At 42.5% G+C, this 23,181-nt stretch overlaps 2 protein-coding genes across 2 annotated transcripts; one reads left to right on the top strand and one right to left on the bottom strand.

The window, feature by feature from the left end:
- Positions 1-1,536: 1,536 nt before the first annotated feature.
- WDR77 (WD repeat domain 77) lies at positions 1,537-9,706 on the bottom strand. Its single transcript, XM_019730439.2, has 10 exons — positions 9,480-9,706; positions 9,076-9,261; positions 7,930-8,071; positions 7,638-7,687; positions 5,377-5,447; positions 5,183-5,237; positions 4,645-4,716; positions 3,839-3,947; positions 3,242-3,310; positions 1,537-2,651 (listed from the first exon to the last, which is right to left on the bottom strand). The coding sequence occupies exons 1-10, from the start codon at positions 9,592-9,594 to the stop codon at positions 2,492-2,494; spliced, it is 1,029 nt and encodes a 342-aa protein (XP_019585998.2). The 5' UTR covers positions 9,595-9,706; the 3' UTR covers positions 1,537-2,491.
- Positions 9,707-9,849: 143 nt separating this feature from the next.
- Positions 9,850-23,010, top strand: ATP5PB (ATP synthase peripheral stalk-membrane subunit b). Its single transcript, XM_019730440.2, has 7 exons — positions 9,850-10,005; positions 10,281-10,317; positions 14,066-14,211; positions 16,270-16,433; positions 16,881-17,006; positions 21,431-21,610; positions 22,593-23,010. The coding sequence occupies exons 1-7, from the start codon at positions 9,966-9,968 to the stop codon at positions 22,668-22,670; spliced, it is 771 nt and encodes a 256-aa protein (XP_019585999.1). The 5' UTR covers positions 9,850-9,965; the 3' UTR covers positions 22,671-23,010.
- Positions 23,011-23,181: the final 171 nt, after the last annotated feature.

Genomic DNA, 23,181 nt, shown 5'->3' on the forward strand with positions numbered 1-23,181 from the left:
ATACTTATGCTGTCCAAATGCAACAAGAATCTTTTAAGGATCAGAGCCTTTTACTTTGAGGTCTAGACGTGGCAAGAACGTTTTGGAGCCCTCTGAAGCTGAATGCTTTAAAACTAAACTACAGAGACCCTCCCACTTCCCCCTACCCAGTCCCCCAATATTGCCTGCCCTTCCTCACATGCTGCTCAGAGGAAACATGGCTGGAAGCCCAGCGCACTCAGACCTTGGGTGACTTTTGCTGCTGTAATGATTGTGAACCAAGTAATGCCTGGACAGATGTTTATGAAAGAACCGGCCTCCCTACTATCATGTGGGGCAGGACAGGTACCTCGGGCATCAGCCCAATGTCTAGTGCCACCTGAGTCTGTACTCCAGCCCTCCTGTGTTTGCTGTGGGCCCGAGTACTACCTGGGGGTGAGCCTCCTGTGCCTTGGGGACCGGAGATGGGCAGGGGGATAGATGGGTCAGGTGAGTGGACTCGAGCAAGAATGAAGACAGGGAAACGGACTTACTCCAGCGTTCTGACACTTGAACCAGCGGAACCAAATGCAAAATACCTGCTTGTATCATTTTACACACACAAAATAAAATGAGTTCCTTCCCACCTGTTACCAGCAAGTCTGTGTTCACACTACGGAAACTATTCCCGAGTCAAGGACCTAGTAACTTGACGTGATGCCACATTTCTGATTATTTTGAGGTCACCTTCTATGTTGTGCCATCTTTGTTGCTCACATTCAACCAAAATTGTGATGGTCATTCCTATGGTGACTTTGCAAATGTCTTGGTGGCAATCATTAATAGATGTGAATGTCTCATCCACAGAGATCTGAATCCAAACTAACATTTCCTCCCAGTAAGATAATGCAGGTCTTCAAAAACTGTTTTCCTTCTCAGACACCATTATACACAGACACATTTCTTTGGGTTATCTCTTCCACTCGGGTTTCTCTCCATCACTTGTAAGGCCGTGAGCAGGGCTGTGCAAATTCAGTTCCCACCTCAGTCCCTGCCTTGCTGTCTCCAGCTGACCACAGATTTGAAGCTTTTACCTCTGAGAAGAACTTACGTGTTTCTACTGACCCACTCTGTTACCTCCCAAGAAGTTACAGTAAACAAGTGAAGGCTTTATTCCTACCTCATGCCAAACCAGGTAGATCATAGGGCCACAAGTTCCCATGTGTTTTACTCAAGGGTAACGGTGAGAACGGAGCTCATGCCTGGCAACGGTGAGGCATGGAAGCTTTGCTCACAAATATTTTGTCCATATTCCTTCAAACTGCCCGTTTCGTGTGATTTTAAACATATAAAGCACAAAAGGACGTAATAATCGATCCGTGGTTTCTAACTGACAGTCTAGTCCACCAGCCCGAGTGACCAATGTTTAGCTTAGCTTCCAGCTAGCCACTCTGGGGAGCTGGGGCAGTAATAATAATGATGATAATAATAGTAATAATAGGCTGTAAGACTGACACCTGATGACTCACCTAAGTGAAATGTGTCTCACTGCACGTAACATACACACTTCAAAAGACAGACCAACAAAGCCTAAACTTTTTATTTCACCAGCCAGTATTCCCGATTCTCTCTGATGCTGCAATTTTAAATCTTCGGAGCCCACAAAAAACAGCATTCAGACGTCCTATATCCACAGAAAGGGGCCCAGAGGTAGGAGATCAGGCCCCAGGCTGTTTTCAGGTAGAAAAAGTGGAAGACATTTCTCTGCCAGTGTCAGTGTTTGATGTAACTGAAATGCTTTTAAGCTCTCCACCATCCCCAAACTTTTTTCTGTGGCATCTATGACAGAAGAACACTCCTCTCTCATATACACAACTCCACGTGGGTGGGGCTGGAGGGAGGGGAGCATCACACGGGCACCAGCCACCCTTGTTTTCGGCCAGAAAATGGATTTCTGACTTAGTTTAATGGCAAGATGTACAAAACTGTGGTGAGTGTCCTGGCTCTTCCTCACGGAGAGTTGGGCTGGATTTCTGCAAATGGAAGCAATGCCCATGATAAAGGTCAACAAAGCTCTATAAAACTATTAAGTTGCTCCAATCTCTATGAGGAGTATGTGAGCTGTTTCCGAGAATCCAGGAACACCCACGCCCCATACCTCATCCAGACAGCCAATTCCTTGTGCACAGCTGCATGGGAAGCATAAAACCCTGTTGTGAACTCTTTTGGGGGGCTGGGTAGGCCTTGGGAACGATGTGGGAATGGATTTTTTATTCCCCCCCACCACCTAAAACTATGTATCTACACACACACACTCAGACATACATACATATCCATTTTCAAAAAAGTTTTTCTTCCCTATGACAACAGGATCCCAGAATCCTGCCACCCCCAAGCGGAGACATGCCCAGTAACTGCAGATCTGGTGCCATCGACATACTGCAAAAGGCTCTGTGTTGTCCCACAGACTGACAGGGTAGGGGCGACGGGAGTGTCTGCTCATGGGGGATTTGCTTTCTGTCTTAAATCCAATCTACTCAGCAACACTGTTAGGCCGAGGGGCCGGCAGAGGCTCTGTGGGCACCATGTGGTGGATGACCTGATGGTCCCAGCCCACCGTGGTCAGGAGGGAGTGGCTGAGCGGGGACCACGTAGCGTCTCTCACAAAGTCTCTATGAGCTCGGCTTCGAAACCTACAAGAGAGAACAGGTTTGAGCATGTGAGAGACAAGAGGAAAAAGTGACTTGGGAAAGAAAGAGAACCCAACACTTCTAAGGCACATTTTGGGGGCGTGTCACACACACTTAACCAAAGGCACAGCCCTGTCACCAGACAGCAGTGTAGCTATCCACAAGGGATTTCATTGATTGTACAATCCACTGCTCCATTTTCAAAGATGAAGCAATGGTGGCTAGAACGAGGGTGGAGGATGATCAGACAGCAAATCATGGTAAAGAAGGAAGCACAATTCAGGCCTTCTGTCTGGTACCTTTCACCCTGTAACAGGTTGTCTTTCACATATGTGGTTCTTTATGCGAAAAGCGTAGACTGTGACCTCCTGGGAGGCAGTCGTGATGCCAGACTTAGCAATTCCACCTCCCACCACGCTCTCCTCTACCAGGCACAGAGGTGGTTGTGAGTCAGCCCCAGGAACAGGGAGATGGTCAGCAGTCAGCCAGTCCCCTTGAAAGAGACAATGCACATTCCTGAAGAGAAAAAGGACCCAGCCACCCACCGCTCCGCTCCCCAAGTCCTGAGCTCCAGGGTTCCACTTCACACTTACACCTCAGCAAGGCCAGAGTCCAGCACAGCGAGTGAGCAGTCTTCACTGACCGAGGCCAGGAGGGGGACACTAGGAGAGGAAGGAGAGGGCTGTGAAAGGTAAAACCATAGGTCCCAAGACAAACACTGACTGGGCCGGCCACCAGCCCCCACTCTAAAGTGACCCACAGAAGGTGGCCTGATCCCCACATTGGGTTAAGGTCTAGCTACCACTCAAGTCACATTACAAGTTCCAAGGAAAGATGAGGGTCAAGGGAAAGCCAAGGCTGACAATCAGCCTGGCAACTAACCATCCCACCTGGTCCCTTCCAGGAGCGTCAGCAACAACCCAGAAACACAGGCTTTTCCAACCACACAGTCCTAGAAGCCCACAGTATTAAACATTTGGGGTGTTGGGCAGAGTGTCAGCCATTGGCGGACAGAGACTGTACAACCCAAAAAAGGACAAGCCTGAAGAGATCTTTGACGTTCTGAAACCTCAGCTCGAGCAGTGTCTGCTTTAAGGAACTCCCTGATTGGCTAATGCATTGCCAACGTAAGCCTCTCCCCTCGCTGTGCCCATTCATGCCTACCCGGCCCTGGTGACAAAGAACAGTACCTGTGTGGGGAGAACACCAGCCCAGTGACGCACTGGGAGTGCACAGCCGAGCGGAGGGCACAGCGTGCACTCTTGGTGTCCACGAGGGAGACCGTTCCATTCTCATCTCCTGCAGAAAAGAAGGAGCACACACAGTGCTTAAGAGTCAACCAGACCTGGATTCGAAGGCAGGTTCTGCAATTGAGGACAAGTGAACCACTCTGCATACCAGTGTCTTCTGTTGTCAGGTCGGGATAATGAGCCATTGTTGGTGGTGAAAATTAAATGAATGGATGATGTGGCGATTCATTTAAACACAAACTATGTCACCACACGCACAGCCACAACTACCCACGGGAGAACAGAACTCCCTACGCAGTAAGTCCCCACTTAACGGCGTCGTTAGGTTCCACGACTTTAAGCAAAATGACAAATAGCAAAACCAGTTTTACCACAGGCCGATATAAACAAGACCTAAGTTCCTACGGCATCTCATCAACGTTCTCGCAGAACAACGCTGGATGAAACGACGTTATTGGAGGACCTGCTGCATAGGAATCCACTGGCTTTGTGGCCCAGGGACGTAGCCACACCCAGAAAACAAGAGCCAGGACTCCAATCTACTGGGCAAAAAACCATCGTGTTCTCCAAAGTTAAACTAGAACCACTTTGGGATCACGCCACCTCCCCAGGCCTCCACCGGCACACGTCACCTAGTGCCCAGGTGTGCTAACGAGGCGAAGCCTAGGGCCTGTGCCCTCGGCGTTAGTGCCCCGGCTCTCACCCTCCCCATCCCGGAGTCAATACAGTTGGATGTGCCGCCTCACCAAAGACAAAGAGTTCACTCTGCCGAGGGTGCCAAGCCAGGGAGGTAGGAAGGTAGCCAGAGGTACTGCAGCCTGCAAAGGAGAGGGGAAGGGTCGGAGCCCAGCTCCGGGAAGACACTGCTCAGACAAAGTGTCTCTAAAGCCCAGGAACACTTTGGTTCGGTTTCCCACACCCCGCTGAGGCAGTCCTGTCCTCATCCTGACCCTCAGAACCCACGCGTAGCCATCAGCCTCCTGCCCTTTCTGGACACAAGTCACAGGCAAGTTTCAAGCATAAGAGTGAAGATAACAACTCTGGTCCCTCTGTTCACCCATCCAGGAAATGCAAAGTAAATCACCCACCCAGGAACCAATCCTTCCTCTTGGTACCCACTGCACAAAACGGGGTGAGCAGAGCCTCGGTGGGAAAGCAAGTAATTGGATGACTTATGTCACAGTGAGTGAGGACCTGGCAACGTTGCCTCTGACTCTGGCAAAGGCAAGCCTATTTCAGGAAGGTTCCTAGTACCGCTCGCCCGCCACTGGCTCTCAGACTCACCCATCTGTGATGCTGGCTTGGGGCAGCGGGTGTCCCAGAGTAAAATTCTGCTGTCCTAGAAGCAGAGGAACAGAAAACAAGGCTTCAGCATCCAAAGAAGCAGCTGCCGGCCAGGAGGTCTCCACACTAGACCCTGGCCAAGAGGGTTTGAGTGTGGTTAGGGAGTGGGAAGGGAAGAAGAGGCTGAATCTCACCTCACTGCAGGAAAGAAACACAGAGTCCTGATGGGGAGAGGCAGCAACACAGGTGACCTGCCCAGAGTGAGCTGTAAAGGAGAGAAAGTAGAGAAAACCTAAGAGGAAATGTTGGTGGAGTGAGAAAACCGAAAAAGGTTTGGGAAAAATTAATTAGTAAAGATGATGAAAGAGAAATTAGGGGCTGAGTAAGAACAGTGAAGGAATTTATAGTTAAGACATCCTAGAGCCTCAGGTAGCATACACAAACTTTCAAGGGAGTTTGGGACACTGACAGTTTTAAGGGAATTCTCGAATGTTCTTTCCTAAAATTGAACTAAGAAACTGCCTGTAATCTGTCAGTGCTCCTTTCCTACTTCTGGTTTCACAGTCACTTCTCCCACTGCACGGAAGGAACACATCTCTCTCCCCCATCCCAAACCTTACCATGGTACAGTACTCAGGAGTATAAAAACCACAGGTATAAAACAAAAGGGGCTTCTCCCTAAGAGCCAAAGGGCAAAAGAAAGAGCATCTGGGTAGAATTCAGTGAAGGGGGCTGGGCTTGTTTCCTCCACACCACAAACACAAGTGTGATTCTACGGCTTATCTCTGTTTCTGTCTAATAATGAGAGTTTTGAAAACTATGACAGATGGTTGTCCTAAGGACACATCTAACTAGCTTACTTGAGTTTAAAAATGAAGTCAAACCTTGTCTGACACAAAGTTAAGTTTAACTTGACCAACTGGCTTCATGTAGAAAGGTTTTTGCCACTTAGGTTTATTTGGTGGACATTTTGCATAAATTACGTGTAAATGGGTTTAATCTGCAAATCCCAAATTCTGACAAACATATGCTTGAAACAAATATATAGTAAGTGATATGGTCAGAAATTATCTTCTTTGGAACTATTTAAACTTAAATTAGAAGCCAATTTTAGGTCTACATGCTAAAAAATTGTGAAGATCATTGCTACATGTTAATTATAGGATGTGGGAACCACCTTCTCTAAAGTCACAGAACCAGACTTTGTGAGGTTGTCTGGATGAGGCTCTGCCCTGAGACAGAAAGATGGGATCAGATACCTTCCACAGTTCTTCCCTCGCCCTAGAATCCATGGAAAGCCAACACGAATTCATTGCTCACTTGAAAAAAGCCATGGGGGGACACAAAAGATCTGAAGAACACGTGATTCCTGAGCTTTCAAGGGATTTGGAATTCAGTAGGGGGAATAAGACATTAACACGAAGAACGAATTGAAAAGCTTGAATGGGGGAAGCGCTGACAAAGAGTTAGCACTGACCAGGAAATCACATCATACGTTTAAGAATCAAACGGCAAGTAGAGTAGACTTGGCATTTTAACATTATTGTTTAACTATTTGCAAGTGACCCTGAAGGTCCAGGATACGTATGAGTTTGTGATTTTTTTATTGGACGTATGTGAATCATGCACTTTGACGTTAACATTGGCAGAGGAAGGCACTTGGTCATTGAATGAACCAAGTGATCACCTAGCATCTACATCCCTTAGCCACACACCCATTAATGTTCTAGGCCTTATCTTCATGAAGATAAGGTGTCTTCACGAAAAATGCTTCCCCCAAAAAAGGTCAGCTGCTAGCACTGTTAATGAAAAAAGCAGAAAAAGGAACATTAATAGAAAGTGATAGTTCTCACCAGAAAAAATGGAACTTTTATGGAAGTGAATATTCAAAAGTTCAAGATTCACAAGCCCCAGGGTTTATACTTGGAGAATGCCATGGATGGATCTACTGTGATTTGGTTTAGCGAGTGCAGTTGCTTGTGGGGAGGGGGGCAGACAAGAAAATGGGGTTTTAATCTACAAGCCACAGGAAACCAATGAAAGACCAAAAATTACAAGCGGAGAGATGAGTTGAGTGCCACCTTCTGTGTAAGGTGAAGCCTGAACGTAAATGGGAGCATAAGAAATGGAAAGGAAGGTCACTGAACAAATGGAAAAAGATTCAAAAGAACTAGGTGACCAACTGATAGGGGGAGGCAGGGGGAGTGGAAGAGGACCGAGAGTCTGAGCCTCGCGTGGCCAAGAAGGTAGTGAGGCCATCCACAGAAGTAGGGAATTTCAGAAAAGGGAAAGGGATGGACGTTGGGGCCTGACTACAGTTTGGGAAGAAAACTATCAGGCAGGAGAGCCAGGACCTGCGGCCCCGAACATCCAAGCCAAGTTCTAAGAGCCCAAAGGGGAGACTAAAAACAAAACAGTTGAGGCCAGGACTAAAAAGGAAAAAAAGGCCACTCACCCCGGTATGAATTCAGTACCATCTGCTCAGTGAGGTCCCAAACCTTGATGCTAAGAAGCAAAAGGAAACAGATACTTAATTTTGACCTACTATCGACACAAAAATACGTGTTCCTACAAGAACTTCCTTTCACTGACATGTCCTGTGTCTTTGCCTACTTGCAAAACCTCCAAGGAACTCTTATAGACATAAGTAGTTTAACGAGCCCAAAACGTTACTTAATGAGGCTACGAGGCTAGTGAAGACGCCCACGGAAGGCCTGGAGACAGCAGCGATGAGAACAAGGACCCACCAGAAGTCTTTGCTACCGCTGACAGCTTGTGTGCCAGAGCTCAGGGCACTGACGGTCGACACTATGTCATCGTGCTCATACTTGCAGAACTTGCTGACGATGAGTGTCTCATTGTCATCCAGCTCCCACAATTCAACCGCACCTGAGAGGGGTGGGATGGAGGGGGAGGGAAACAAGCTTGGATTAGACCGAGACAGTAACTCACTTCTAGGATTCGAGGAGTCCATCGACACTAAACTAATGAAGTTTAAGTTATTCCTCTAAAACCAGAGTCCATATCATTAGTGGGTTTAGCTATCTTCCAAGCCATTCAGCATTATGCTGGCATTACTGTTTTCCTAATAATAGTCCAGACAATTAGGTGGGGAAGGCTTCTAGAAAAAAGACAGGGACAGATGGAACGGCTGGTAAAATCCATTACCCTGCTTCCAGTAAGAAAACATTGGAAAATAAATTCCCAGGAGAAATTGATGAAGTCTCCACAATTGTCTGTGCATCACATAGTCCAGTGTGGAAGGCTGTACCTTCCCAATTATAATAAATATTTGTTGAACAATTTGAATAAATGTCTTACAGAGTCTTAAAAAAATGTTGAAAAATTCAATGTCTTACACAGTGACTGGCTAAGTACAGAAAACCCCTCAAAAGTTGTCTTGATATGTAGTGTTCAAACTCAACTGTCAGAGAAGCTCAATTTTTAGTATCCACATTTGTGCTTCCCTGCAATGCCTGCCAAAACCCAAATTCTGATTTTTTTGAGGCCCCTTTGCTGAGCCTGACATTTAAAACAAAGAAAGCAGAATGAAATCATTTAAAAAGAAGAAAATGGGAAGAAATGGAAAGAGACAGCACAGATTGGCTTCAGCACCATTTTAAGATCAAGATTATCCTTGGTCTGGATTGGGGGATATCGCGGAGGTTACACAGAAGAAGAGTGGTTCCAACCCATTTCTTACTTTTGTTGTGGATTTTATTAGAAATTTAGAATCTCTGAAAAGGTATTTACCACCTACACAGTTCTCCTTGGGGACCAACAACCTCAAGCCCCCGCGAGCACTGACTGTGGGGCATTAAAGATTAAACCCAGCCCAACCTGCACCCCATGGCCTCCATTCCACCTGTGGGGTTGAGGAGAAAGTGACTCACCTGAATCAGAAGCCACTAGGATACCTCTGTCCCCCACCCAAGTGAGGTCGGCCACTCCGGCCTCCGTCTGGACTCCAGCCGAGCAGAAGCCTTCGTTGGGGGCGGCACAAGGGTCTTTGAAAAGCCAGAGGGAGCCAGCCCAGCAGCGGCCACTCAGGCTGGAGGCCCCCAGCAGGAGCGCCCCATCTAAGGGAGGTACAAGCTGTCAGCGCGTGTGCAGTGTAAGGGCTCGTCTCCATGGCGACCGCACTGAGACCCACGCGGGCCGGGTCAGGATCTGAGCTCAGCTACGTGAGGCAAGGGTCAGGACGGCATGCGGGCGGGGGTGGGCTGGAAGGATCAGGCTCGCGGAGGGTCACCCCGAGCCAGGATGAGGGAGCCCAGGCCCCGGGATCTCGGCTCACCCGACCGGTATCGCGCAGCCTCCAACTGCCGCTCCATACAGGCGGGCGCATTAGGGGGAAGGTTCCACTCGCGGGCCGCCGGGGGCACTAGGGAAGGCGGGGTTTCCTTCCGCATCTCCACAGTCCCAGCTCCAACCTAAATAGAGCCAAACTGGACGCGCGTCGGAGGTTCAGCTCAGGCAGCCCCCACGTGGTACTCCTCTGGGCCTCCGCCCCTCTCGAGAGGCTGGCTACAGGCACTCTACATCTCGCGAGAATTGCTTCGACGCTCCCATTCCGCGTTCCCGCTGAGGCCCTTGGGCAACAAGTTCGCCGGGATCTGTACCTCTTATCGCGAGAATAAGAATTCAAGACGAAGTTGAAGGGACGGAGGGCTCACGTTCTCTTCTCGCGAGACTTGCGAGCGACCATCTTGCTCCTGCCCCTAATAGACTCCCTGTCCGGGTCACCGGGACACAGAGACCGCCGAGCGGGCCCTCGCTGACCATGTTGTCTCGGGTGGTACTTTCTACCGTCGCCACAGCGGGTGAGAGGTGTAAACCCTGGTCGGGGCTATCAGAATGCAAAGAAGCGTGTCTCGGGTTACGTGGTAGGAGTGGAAGGAAAGGGGGTGAAGAAAGGTGCAGCGAAGCTTGGGCCTGAGTGAAGGAGCGATTAGCGCCGCTCCGAAGGTGACCCTGGGGTCTCGGGGGACAGGAGAGAGGGGTGCATGGCCTTCGTGATCGGGGCCCGCGGGTACCGAGGAAGGGAGAAACCAAATTTCACCTTGACCTCGCTGACCTGTGCCTTGTGTGTTTGCAGCCCCCTGTATGAAGAACGCAGCCCTCCTCGGTCCAGGGTAAGTGAGAGGGCGTAATACTGCCCTTCCTTGTTTTATCATCGCGTTTCGCTTCTCGGTGACCTTCTCTTAGCTTTAGGCTGGAAATTACCTTTCTTTAGGTAATTTTGGGACGGGTAAAGCCTCATTCAAACATTGTGCTTTTGTAACTGTCCGGAACGTCGTCTTACAAGCTAATGGCAAAGATTAAGCGTGCAAGTGATGTGTTCCAACTAAACTAGAAATTGGTTTTGATGTCGTGTAAGCCCCGCCCCTCTCACTTGTGACCTTCACCAAAGGTACGTCGTTGCCACAGCCTGAATCAGAGTTCCTAGATTGCATACCCAAGAACAAGTTTTTGTTTTGTTTTTGATTAACTTTCTTGGGGTAACATTGGTTAATAACATTAAGTTTCAAACGTACAATTCTATAGTACATCATCTGTATATTGCGTTATGTGTTTACCACCCAAGGACTAGTCTCCTTCTAGCACCGTTTATTTGACCCTCTTCATCCTCCCCCCTAACCCCCCCACTTCTCCGCTGGTAACCCCCGTACTGTTGTTTGTTTGTTCATTTGTTGCTTCCTGTTTTATAGCCTACATATGAGTTAACAAGTTTCGTTAAATGAAACAATGAAGCATGTTGTTTTCGGTCTGTCTCCCAGATCCTGACTTTTACTACCAAATCATTAGAGTCAGAGAAATTCATTGATTCAGTAGATATTTATTTGTCTCCCATATAAGCAGAGATAGGAGAATGAGTAAGACTGAGTACCTGCCTTCATTGCTCACACACAATCTAGAGAGAAGGCAGGACTCCACAGCTAGAAGAAAGAGATACACCTGGCTCCCCACTTACCAGCTGTGTGACCTCCATTTCCTCATCTACAAATGGAGATAATGGCACATTATGGGCTATGAAAATGAAGAGACTTGATTCCTCTGAAGCTATAAAAACTGTCTGGTAGATAATGTGTGCAGTATTAAATATTAGCAGCTGTTATTGTTAATATTATTTCACAAAACATGTCAGTTTTCTTTGGAATTTCTCTTTTTAGTTCCAAACTTAAATCTTACAAAATTTGGTAACTGTTCTATGGCTTGAAAAGGTGGCTTTAATCTAGCTGTAATTTTTTGTATAGGCAATAAAGTGAGGCTATAATTGACTATCAGAGAAAAAAAGATTCCATACAGACAAGTAAATAACCATAATACAAGAAATAAAATACATACCTATGATACAAGGAACATCTTGGTTTCTCTTTCTTTCACGTTCCGTGTCTAATACATTAGAAGGGCTCTTCCACCAGATTAAATCTGTACTCTGACCACAGCTACTGGAGTGTATAAACCTCCATCACCTTGCGCCTAGGCTGTTGCAGTAGTCTCTTAGCTGGTCTCCTTGCATCTCTCTTCTTGTCCCATTACAGCCCATTCTCACACTAGCCATAGGGAGTATGTCAATCCTCACCCAACCCCCAGAAACCTTCCAGAGCTCCCCATCCCACTTGAAATAAAATCCCAACTTAACATGACCCAGAAGGCCCCAAATGAATTGATCCCATCCTACCTCTTGATTTATCTCTTTCCGTTGTCTTTTTAGCTTATTCTGCAGCCCTACTGACCTTCTTGCTGTTCCTCTGAAAATGTCCAAACTTACTTTTGCCTCAGGATCTTTGTACTTGCTCTTCTTTCTTTTCCTCAGGTCATTGGCTCAAATGTTTTCGGGCCTCCTACCAACAATGCCTTTCTTCTACTCTGTTACTGCCTGCCCCCTTACCTTGCTCCATTTTTCTTCGTAGAACTTACAGCTGCCTGAAATTGTGTATGGACCTGTACACTCACATTAGCGTGTTGCTGAAAGCTGAGGCTTTGTCTACTGATTGCTGTGCTCACAGGGCCTGGCAGCAGTAGAAAGTCAGTAAATGTTTTGTGGAGTGATTGAATGTTAGCCCAAGATTGGAAGGCCTTCATAAAGGATTTACTTGAGATGTTCTGAAGGCTGGTTGGATTTGGCAGTTATCACTTTCCAGGCAGAAGGAGCAGCATGAAGCATCTTTTTGGTTTTTTGTTGTTTGTTTTTGAGAGCTCTGAGTAGTTCCATATGGTTGGAAGGCAGGAGAATAAGTTAAGGTGAGGATTTAAAACTTGACAGGTGCTGAAATGTATGTTATATTAAGTAGTTTATTTTCTGTAGGCAGGAGAGAGCCTGTTGAAGGGTTTTAAAGTCAGATTTGCATTTTAAAAGCATTCAGCAGTGGGAGGGGGCTGATTTAAGGGGTATTTGAGGTTTTTGATTGTTAAGGAGTTTAGGCAAGAGATAAAACAAGTTGGGGAGAGGCTTTGTGTCAGCCTAAAGCAAGTTCTGTGGTGCTATGATTAAATCAGTGGTTCTCAACCTGGGGGAATTTTTTTTCCCTCCATCGGACATTTGGCAATGTCTGGAGACATTTTTGGTTGTCACCAGTGGGTAAGAGGGGATGCTACCTACTGTAGAAGCCCCTAAGGTATATAAAAGCCACAGGGATTCTAGTTATCCCTTTACAGTGCACAGAATAGTTTTCCACAACGAAGAATTGTCAGTGGTCTAAAATGTCAGTAACGCTGAGGTTGAGAACCCTGATTTCAATGAAAGAATCTCGAGCATGAATCTCAGATTTCAAAGTTGGTGGGGTAGAAGTAACATTTAAAAGACAAGCAATGAACCAAAATCAATGAAATAATATAAATTATTACATTGCAAGAATACAGGTAGAGAGGTAGGGGACAAAAATATACTGAGTATTTGAAGGAGACTAAGCTTGACAGCAGGTATGAAAAAGACCTAGAGGATTTTATGTCATCAAAAACTTAATGAGACACCTGTATGCTATAACTGCTAAAATGCAATCTTAGGCTACTTTAATACAAGAATAATTTGCAAATCCATGATAATAGTACAATAATTCAAGTTCAAAACATGTATTTGTAGAATGAATGATTTGGTCAAGCTGTATTTATAATATTGTGCTACGTTTTGTATACCTCGTTTTTATAAACAACCAGAGAGCTCCTTGTGGACAGTCAGGCTTGTGAGGGGACGCAGATGTTTCACCCAGACACGTGAATGTTGTTTTTCTTACAGAGAAAAATCAAATTAGAATCAATGGATGGAGGTCTCAAGGACGTACGTAGCAGTTCAATTCAAAGATGAACATAGAGCTATCGCACACTGAAAACACGTTTCACGTAGTGGTTAGTTAGAACCCCGTCAAGGAGCTCACAACCCAGGGGACGTGTAAATATGCCAAACACCATTCTAAACTTTCCACGTGTTAATAACTCAGTTAATTCTCACAACAATCCTATATGGTCATATCCTGTATTCCCACTTTATTTAGAGAAATTGGAAATTACAAAAGCTTGTCCCTTGCTCAAAGTCAAGTGGCAGGTTTAGGATTTGAACCCAAGTAGTCTGGCTGCAGAGTCTACGTACTTATGTATTTCAGTGCTAATAAACATAGAAGGTGCTAGAGAGATGACTGATGAGACTTAGAAGGGATTCTAGTATTGAGTAGAAGGTGACACGTGGGTTTAAGTAAGTCATTTGTCCTTGTCACACAGCTAATTATTGGCCCCTAACCGTCCTGTTCCTGGTCTGTTCTCTTTCTATTATGACAGTGGGAAACTGCCTCAATCCTCATCCCTATTCATTGTTTCTACTAATTGTTCATACGTTGTGTTCTCTTTAAAGAATAGGCTTTGAATTTGTGTCATTGCTACCTGTAGGGTATTGCAGGCCACAAGGATCTTTCACACTGGGCAGCCGAGTCAGGCCCCTGTACCACCGCTTCCTGAATATGGGGGGAAAGTTCGTCATGGGCTGATCCCTGAGGAATTCTTTCAGTTCCTTTATCCAAAAACCGGTGTAACAGGTGAGCATTTGCCCAGCGTTTGATCGTATGTTTGGGTGGTATAGTTTATGTTACCCTAGAATTTTAGTGGCCTCTTAACCTCTTCCACATTCACCACGAAAATTAAGTCAGCTGTTTTTAAAAGTGAATTGTGGAAGTGATTAAATATAACGATTTGGTTGCTCTAACTTGGCTTTGGAATAAATTCCTTAGAGATTTTAACTTGATTTTATAGTGTTGTCTCCATTTGTTAATATACCAGATTTACTGAATGCTTACTCTGCCAGGCACTGTTCTAGGCGTACAGTGGTTAACTAAGGTGCCTGCCATCATGAAACATCCATTCTATTGTAGGATAGACAGTAAAGAAATGAGTAACTTCGTTGTATACAGTCAGGTAGGGGAAAGAGCTGTGGATGAAAATAAAGCCAGGTAAAGCAATAGAGATTATTAAGTTGTATGTATAAGCACGAAAACAGAAAGTGGGTCATATTTATCAGTTTTTCCCCTTTGAAAAAGTCATGAACTGTTCTGAAACCTTGTGTTTTTATACTGCAGTGTGCTTGCATTTAATGTTATTTAATCCTTAACAGTCCTATGAAGACATTTTTATTGCCCAGAAAAACTAGAAAACCAAGAATTTGCCAAGATTCATTCTCTCTTTAGTGACTAAATTATACTTGAATCAGGTTCTCCAATTAAGTTCAATGTTCTTTCTATTATACACACTGCCTTTCTTGCTATACCCAAATATTGCTATGACTATGGAACATTAGAAACCAAAGATTGTTTATTTAACCCTCCAGGGAGTGGCCTAAAATAGCATTTCCCTAACTGAAATTGCAAGAACCATTAGTGTCTTCAGATCTTCGTAGATGATTAAAATGTTATATATGATAGGCTTTTTTGCAAATTCACATTTAAAATTTATATATTGAAGGCAAATGAAAAAGAACTGTTGCAACTTTGTATGGGAAACTGGATGAAATATATCTGAGACTGCAGTTCACCCTTGAACAATGGGTTGGACTGCGTGGGTCCACTTGTGCGGATTTTTTTGAATAAATACTATAAATGTATTTTCCTTATGATATTCTTTTCTCACTTTATTGTAAGAATATAGTATAACATATAACATACAAAATGTGTGTTAATCAGCTGTTTATGTTATCAGTAAGACTTCCGGCAACAGTAGGCTGTTAGTGAAGTTTGGGGGGATTTAAAAGTTATATGTGATTTTTGACTATGTGGAGGGGGGGTGTTACCCCTAACATTTCCACTCCTACTGCGTTGTTCAAGAGTCAGCTGTATAATCCTTTTACTCTCTTAATACATCCTAGCATCCTTTGGTACTAATGTTGCTCAGAAATACTGTAAAATGCTGCCCTAAAGTCCTGCTTTGTCCCTGCTTAGCATCTTGTGAGGCACAGAGGAGAATCCTAAAGAAATGTACATTGTGGTTAGTGTCATTTCCGAGCTCGTGCTGGTTAAAGAAAAAGGCAGCCATATTTGAAGCATTAGAATTAGATGCTACAGGAATTGAGAGTCCTGATGTTTAATTCTTCCATACACACACACACACACACACACACACACACACACACACACACACACACTATAGTTTTTTGTTTGTTGGGTTTTTTTTGGCTTATGATCAGCGTCAGGTTCCTATTCAATAAAAATAGGCAAGAGTAGATAAATGTCATCCTGGCCAATGTTCACATTCAATAAATTGTATATTTTGCTGCACAAATCATTTCTGAAAGTTATAGAATAGTTGCTATTTGTTGAGCATTTGTGCCAGTCACTTTACAGACATTATTTCTCTATTTCATCAACCCTGTGAAAAAGATATTGTTCCCATTTTACAGACAAGAAAACTATTCTCAGAGATTATTTATATTGCTCAGTTTCTTATAAGTTGCAGAGTCAGATTCCTTGAGTCCAGATTCTTGTTCTTTCAATTCTACCATACTGCATCTGTCTTTGAATCTGATTATTTTAAATCATTACTTAACTTTGCCATCAGCTAATCAAATGTAGAAGTATCCACCATAAAATAACTTTTTCTTCTTTTAGGACCCTATGTGCTCGGAACTGGGCTTATCTTATATTTTCTATCCAAAGAAATATATGTGGTTACACCAGAGACCATCTCTGCCGTATCAACAATAGGGTTGCTTGTCTATGTAATTAAAAAATATGGTGCCTCTATTGGGGAATTTGCTGATAAACTCAATGAGGTAAGAGCCATAAATCTTATTTCCCATTTTAGACTGTAGCCACAGCATCAAGCCCATCAAGTGATGTTTTTAGTGTGAATGTAGATATAGTCACATGTGTATTTAATATATATATGATTTATATATATACTATTAGTATATATATAAGTAGAAATGAATCTAATTACAATGAATGCATTATATAGGTGTTATTGTTCGCTACTAATTTGAAATCACAAGTTGAGATCAATTTTTTAAAATTCACCAAACTTTCTCCAGCTTTTCTAGTTTCGTTCATTCAACAATATATTGTGTAGTTGTTACAGACAATTCCTCTTGTCTCCCTATTTGTGCGTATGTGGTTGTTTTTGTAAATGAGGGATATAACTTTGAGGAAGAAGCAAATGAATTTGCTTTTATTACCCTTGGTGCTTTCACTCACCTTCGTTATAATTATCATAATTGCAGCAAAAAATTGCCCAACTAGAAGAGGCGAAGCAGGCTTCCATGAAATATATCCAGGATGCAATCAATCTGGAGAAGTCACAGCAGGCACTGGTTCAAAAGCGCCACTACCTTTTCGATGTCCAGAGGGTAGGTATCAGAACTTTCTAAGGAGAATGAAGTTACTCACTTGTGTGCATTGAAAACAAAAATTTAGAATTTCTTATATAAGGAATAGTTGAGTAGGTTGAACATATTTTATTTAGAAAAGAGAAGATTTGAATGGTGGTTGGCAGTTACAGCTACTTAGACGTTTAAGACCGATCACGTGGATAAATAATTAGATTATTATTCTAAAATTAGAAAGAATAAAAGAGCATATTTTGGATCCACACAAACATCTTGAGGAATATATGCAAGTATTTTGTTGTTATTCACTTGGAGCCCAGTATGTTATGCCTGATATTTAAAATGAGATGTCCTGTATTGCAATTTTATGTTATAGAAGCACCTCTAAGTGAAAAATGAGATGCTAAGGTGAAGTCAGTATCTGAACTATTAAGGCTCTAAGCCAGTGTTTCTTAGTGTGGTCTCAGTACCACATGCGCAGGGTCGTCTGGTGTAGGTTTTTGGCCCCATTGCAAGACTGTGGAATCAGTCAGAACCTCTGCTGGGAGCTACCCAAGAATCTGTATTTTTAAAAACAAGATCTCTAAAGATTCTTAAGCCCTTAAATGTTTGAAAACCTCAGAAAATTTTAAAACTTGTTTCCATGCATATTTAGGTTACAACCAGAGAGTGCTTTCTGCCTCATATATAATATGTACACACAAACGAAACCTGGCTTTTGAAGATGTAGCTCTTTCAAAAGAATCAAATGATAGTTTAAGTTTTTATTTATTTATGAAACATTTGTTTAATAGATGTTTATTTGGTTCTTCCTGTGTGGAGACACCAGTCAAGGCAGGTACTGGGAATATAGAGAGAACAAAACAAATCCGTCTTCATGGAGTCTGCTAGCCAACGTTTGAGAGAAGGACAGAAAAAAAAATGAGCAGACGTGGTAATAAGTGCTCTATGTACCATAAACTGGTGTGAAAGGAAAAGAGATTTTAGGAGGGAGTTACTCTTTTTATTGAACAGTCTAGAAAAGCCACTAAAGTGATATTTGAACAGAGACCTGAAGAAGTAATGGGGTAAGCTGTGTGGATTTCTGGGGAAATAGTATTCTAGGCAGAAGGAAGAACAATTGCAGCTTGCTTGGTATAGTCAAGGAAAAGTACGGAGGCCAGTTTAGTCCAAGTGGAATGGGTGAGGTTAACAACAAAAGCAAGCAAGGCAGAGAGCGGCCAGGGGCTCCTGTGGCCCTGTGGCGTAGATCATGTGACGTTTTACAGGCTTCTGTAAAAACTTGGACTTGTGTTCTGATGCGAGTCATTGAAGCCTTTAGAGGAGTGATAGGATCTCACCTACCTTTTGAAAGGTCACTCTGATTGCTTTGTTGCAAATAGCCTTTGGTCTTGTGTGCATTGGTTTGAAATGCCTGTGAGTTAGCAAAGTACATTAGTTGGGTAGACCATTGAATATATGTGTCTGGAATTGATGGGGGAGAATTCCAGGCTGGAGATTTGGGACTCATGAGCTTACAGGTGGCACTTAAAGCTGCAAGTCTGGAACATGAGGGCAAAAACAGGTGAAAACAAGGACTATTTCAATTTGTAGTTGCCCTGTTTATGTTCAAGGAGTAGAGGGCCTAAGAATTTGCCATTGGATTTAGCAACATGGAGGTTCTTGGTGACCTAGGTGAGGGCTGTTTTCGTGAAGTAATAGGAGTAGGTTGAAGAAAAAAATGGAAGGAAAGACATTGGAGTCCGTACAGACAGCTGTCAAAATTGTCTAGGAGTTGTATTGTAATGGTGGGCAAAGAAATTAGTAGCTAGGATGGGAGGATGTAGGAATTGAGAGAGTTTTTTTTTAAAATGAGAAGTATGTTAGCATCTGATAGAAGTTAGTAGAGAGAGAAATGAATGCAAGGAAGGGGTGGGGGGAATGTGCTGGTGTGATGTCCTTCATAGGCCAGAGGGCTTAGAAGAGAACTCACAAGGGCACGAGTTGCCGTCAAAAGCGTAGGCAGTTCAGTCATAGATACAGAAAGGAAGGCCAAGGGTTCAGGCAGATTGATTTGTGTGCTGGTGGAAGTTTGTGGAAATTCTTTTATTGCTTCCTTTTCTCCGTGAAAAGGGAGGAAGGTCATTTGCTGAATGAAAATAGTCAAGGATATATTGGAGATTTGAGGAAAATGAGGAGCAGGAGAGTGAGTGAACTAAAGAAATGTACTTAGAAGTATTAAGGGCCTACTTGAGATTAGTATCTCAAGCCTTTGTATTTAACAGACCTGTAAGGAATCTCATTGCAGAATTAGAAGATGACAGTGTCCCTGTCACCATTAAGATGATGGTGAACTGGATGTAGGAGCTGATGTTATTAGAGAAGAGGAAGAAATAAGAGGTATTAAAAATTAGAAAGGACAAACTTACTCTTGCTCTTATAGATCACCTGGTTATATACCTAGAAAACCTAAGAGAGTCAACATAACTTAAAACAATAAGCAAATTCAGCAAGGTGTTTAGATATAAAATTAATATCAAGTAAACAAAATCAAAATCAGTAGCATTCTGTTACAAATAGTCAATTAGAAAATGTACTGGAAGAAGATGCACCTTTTAGGAAAAGATGCCTAGAAATAAACTTAACTAGAAATGTATAATTTTTTTACTTTGTAAAATATTTGTGAGGTATAAGGTTCTAAGAACCCTGTTCTTAGAATGGAAGACTACACATTATAAAGATAGCGATTCTCCCTCCTTTAATCTCTAAATGTAACAACATTCCTGGAAAGAAAATACTAAGAGATGGGGGTGGTGATTATTGGCCAAACTGCTTATTAATAGAAAAAGTAAAAAAGAATATCCAGGAGTATTCTGAAAAAAATGAAGTCATGAGGAACAGTCCTATCAAATACTAACACCCATAAAACTGTAAGGAACTTTAAGTAGTGTGGTACAGTATGTGAATAGAAAGTCAGATTGACACAACAGATGCAGAGGTCGAGAGACCTACACGTGGAAGGCAATTGAGACGGATGGCATTTTCATCTTAGCGGAGGAAAGATAAACGAGTACTTCTGTAGATAGTATAACGTTTGTTTCCTACCATCTACCTCATACTAAAATAAAGTTCAAATGAATTAAAGATCTTAACTAAGAACTGAAACCATAACAAATAGAAAAAGAGAACGTGAAAAGAAATACAATACCCTTGGAGTTGACGAGACCTTTCTAATAAAGACAACAATATCCAGAAACTTATGTGTGGTGACAGATGCTAACTAGACTCATTGTGGTAATTATTTCACAGTATATACAAATATCAAATCATTATGTTTTATACCTGCAATTAATATGATGTATGTTAATTATATCTCAAAAATAAAAATGTGGAAACTACAGGAGGAAAAGTTGTTGGATTGATCTCATAAAAATTTTAAAATTTTACATGTAAAATTACCAGAAACAAAGTTAAATGACAGGCTGGGAGGAATACATGCATTCCATGTGACACAAAAGGGTAGTTTCCTGAAGAGAGCCCAACATCCCAATAGAAAACTAGGCATAGGAGATGGACAATTCATAAAGACATAAGAAAATGTAAATGGCTTCTAAATATGTAAACTTTCTCCATAGAGAATGACAATTAAAAGTGATTTTTTTTCCCTGCTTAGAATAGTGGGGAGTAAAAAGTTTTGTAAACGAAGGTCAGGGTTCGAAGTAACACATTTGTGTTGCTAGTAGGAGAATGAAGTGGTACAGCTTTTCTGAGGACTTTGGAAACGTTAATCATAATTTAAAATGGGTCTTTAAGAACATAGGCTTTGTAGCCTGAAGTTCTTGTATTCAGAGCTTGACTTCACAAGATTAGCTCTTTAACCTTGGACAAGTTCCTTAGCTTCTACCTCAGTTTCTTCACTGTAAAACGCATGTAATAATAGTAACTATCCCATGGTGTGATACGAGACCTAGTTGAATGGACACATAGTGTTTAGAACACAGTAGGTACTCAGCAGATGGGAGCTATTATTTGACCCAGCAAATACTCACATGTAAGTGCAAAGACATACAATATATACAGCATTATTTATAGCAGAAAAAATTGTAAGTAACCTAACTTATTAATAGAGCTTAGTTAAATAAAGTATGGATTATGGGACACCGATGTTGTAGAATCCAATGTAACTTAAAATTGAGGTGGGTCTACATGGCATAATTAGTAACAGTGATGTATGTGTGCATATACCTATATTTTGTTTATCAAATATTTCTGGGAAGGTATACAAGAAACAGGACGTTGGTGGCCTATGGGGGGTGGGGCCGGAGGAGACTTGCTGCTGTGTATATTTAAAAAGAATTTTGCATAAAATGCAAGAAAGGTGGGGTATTCTAACTGGCAGAATCCTCAGCGTGGAAGTGATCCATCAACTATGCAAATACTTTTCATCGTTCTTAATTTTGCTTCAGAATAACATTGCGATGGCCTTGGAGGTCACTTACCGGGAACGGCTGCATAGAGTATACAGGGAGGTAAAGAATCGCCTGGACTATCAGATCTCTGTGCAGAACATGATGCGGCGAAAGGAACAAGAGCACATGATAAACTGGGTGGAGAAGCATGTGGTACAGAGCATCTCTGCACAGCAGGTACGGGGTGTTTAAAGCTTCTGGAGCTGGCTCGGGTCTGGCAAGCATCTGCTGATAACTCTGTTAGAATACGAATAGGCAAGGATTCCCTAGCTAGAGACAGTGGGGTGGCCCTGGTTCCTTTTTCTGGCTAGTGGTAACCTAGAAAAGGCTGCATTACTGCCATGGTGGCTTTCCTCCTCCAAGTTTCGTTAAGGGTCTCTGACCTCGTAGGTTAAAAGGGTGGAAAGATGGTTCAAAACACTGTTTGTGGCAGACTTGTTGTCCAGTTCCATCATTTGGGAGAAACGTTAACCAGCATACTTAATTTCTCTGTAAAACAGAGACTGGACAAGGCTGTATTTGAGCCCATTCCATTCCTAATTCTGTGATTTTCATTCCATTTCTTCTTCCCAGCTGCCTGATTTATTGGTCTTGAACAGAAAAGAAATGTTTTCTATTATTTACCTAAACTTTATTTTCTTTTTTAAAAATTGGTGTTTTCTATTTATGTCATTTTTTCTTTCCCGGATATACAATATACTTAATAAATTATTTTTAATAAACTATCTTTTACATAAATATGCTTATTTAAAAAACTTGGAAAATACAAAAAAGAGTTTAAAAGTTCTTTTCATTCTTAACGTTTCTGTATTATGATATTTGTTAGGTTGGTATTTTTCAAGCAGCTGTTAGCTGTACAAGCTAACATCGATGGTACATGGTTACAGGAGTATCTGGCTTTGAACTCTGTACGTTTCACTCATAAAAGCTATGAGCCAGGGGATTTTAATTAATTCCTTGGATTTGCTTAAAATAAGTTGCATCTCTCCTTGTTAAATAGTTAAATAATTCCTACTAGTCTATCATATTAAGCTAGTAACTCATCTTGAGATTGTGTAGGAACTTCAAGGTCTTGTAGGATGGATCCTTTAGAATTATGGTGTTTATACCCGTCTGTGATTTGGAAAGATCTAACCAGATTTCTCTTTCCTTATCACAGGAAAAGGAGACAATTGCCAAGTGCATTGCAGATCTAAAGCTGCTTGCAAAGAAGGCCCAAGCACAGCCAGTTATGTAAATGCAGCTATGCCGATTGAGACAGCTAGAAACAGTTGACTGACTAAATGGAAACTATGTGACAAAGTCTTTCTGTATTGCGGCCTACTGAAGTTACACTTTACCCTACTTAAAAATGAAATGCTTGAGTTTCACATAGTGAAAGAATTAAAACAAACAATCTATTGGCCAGTGAGATGTTTCTTGTCCTTCTTGCTCTGTATTTTGAGGTGTTCATAATCACTTTTGAATAAGCAGTTTGCTCTTAATAAAATTTGGTACCTGACTAAAGACTACCAAGTTATGGTTTAAATTTGTAATTAATTTTACCATCTTGCAATAAACTGACAGTTGAAACAAGATTTTTCAAATTGTATAGTTTTCTCAAATATTTCAACCTTTGTCACGTGGGTAAAAATTAAAGATGTCATTGAACTGATAACCTTGTTTATGAGACTCTTAGTGGTAAGCTATTTCTGGCTAACTGATTATGGGACATTTAAAGCTTTTTAGTATTAAAATAAGGAAATATT

Source organism: Rhinolophus sinicus, linkage group LG14, assembly GCF_036562045.2.
Source record: "Rhinolophus sinicus isolate RSC01 linkage group LG14, ASM3656204v1, whole genome shotgun sequence".
Taxonomy (NCBI): domain Eukaryota; kingdom Metazoa; phylum Chordata; class Mammalia; order Chiroptera; family Rhinolophidae; genus Rhinolophus; species Rhinolophus sinicus.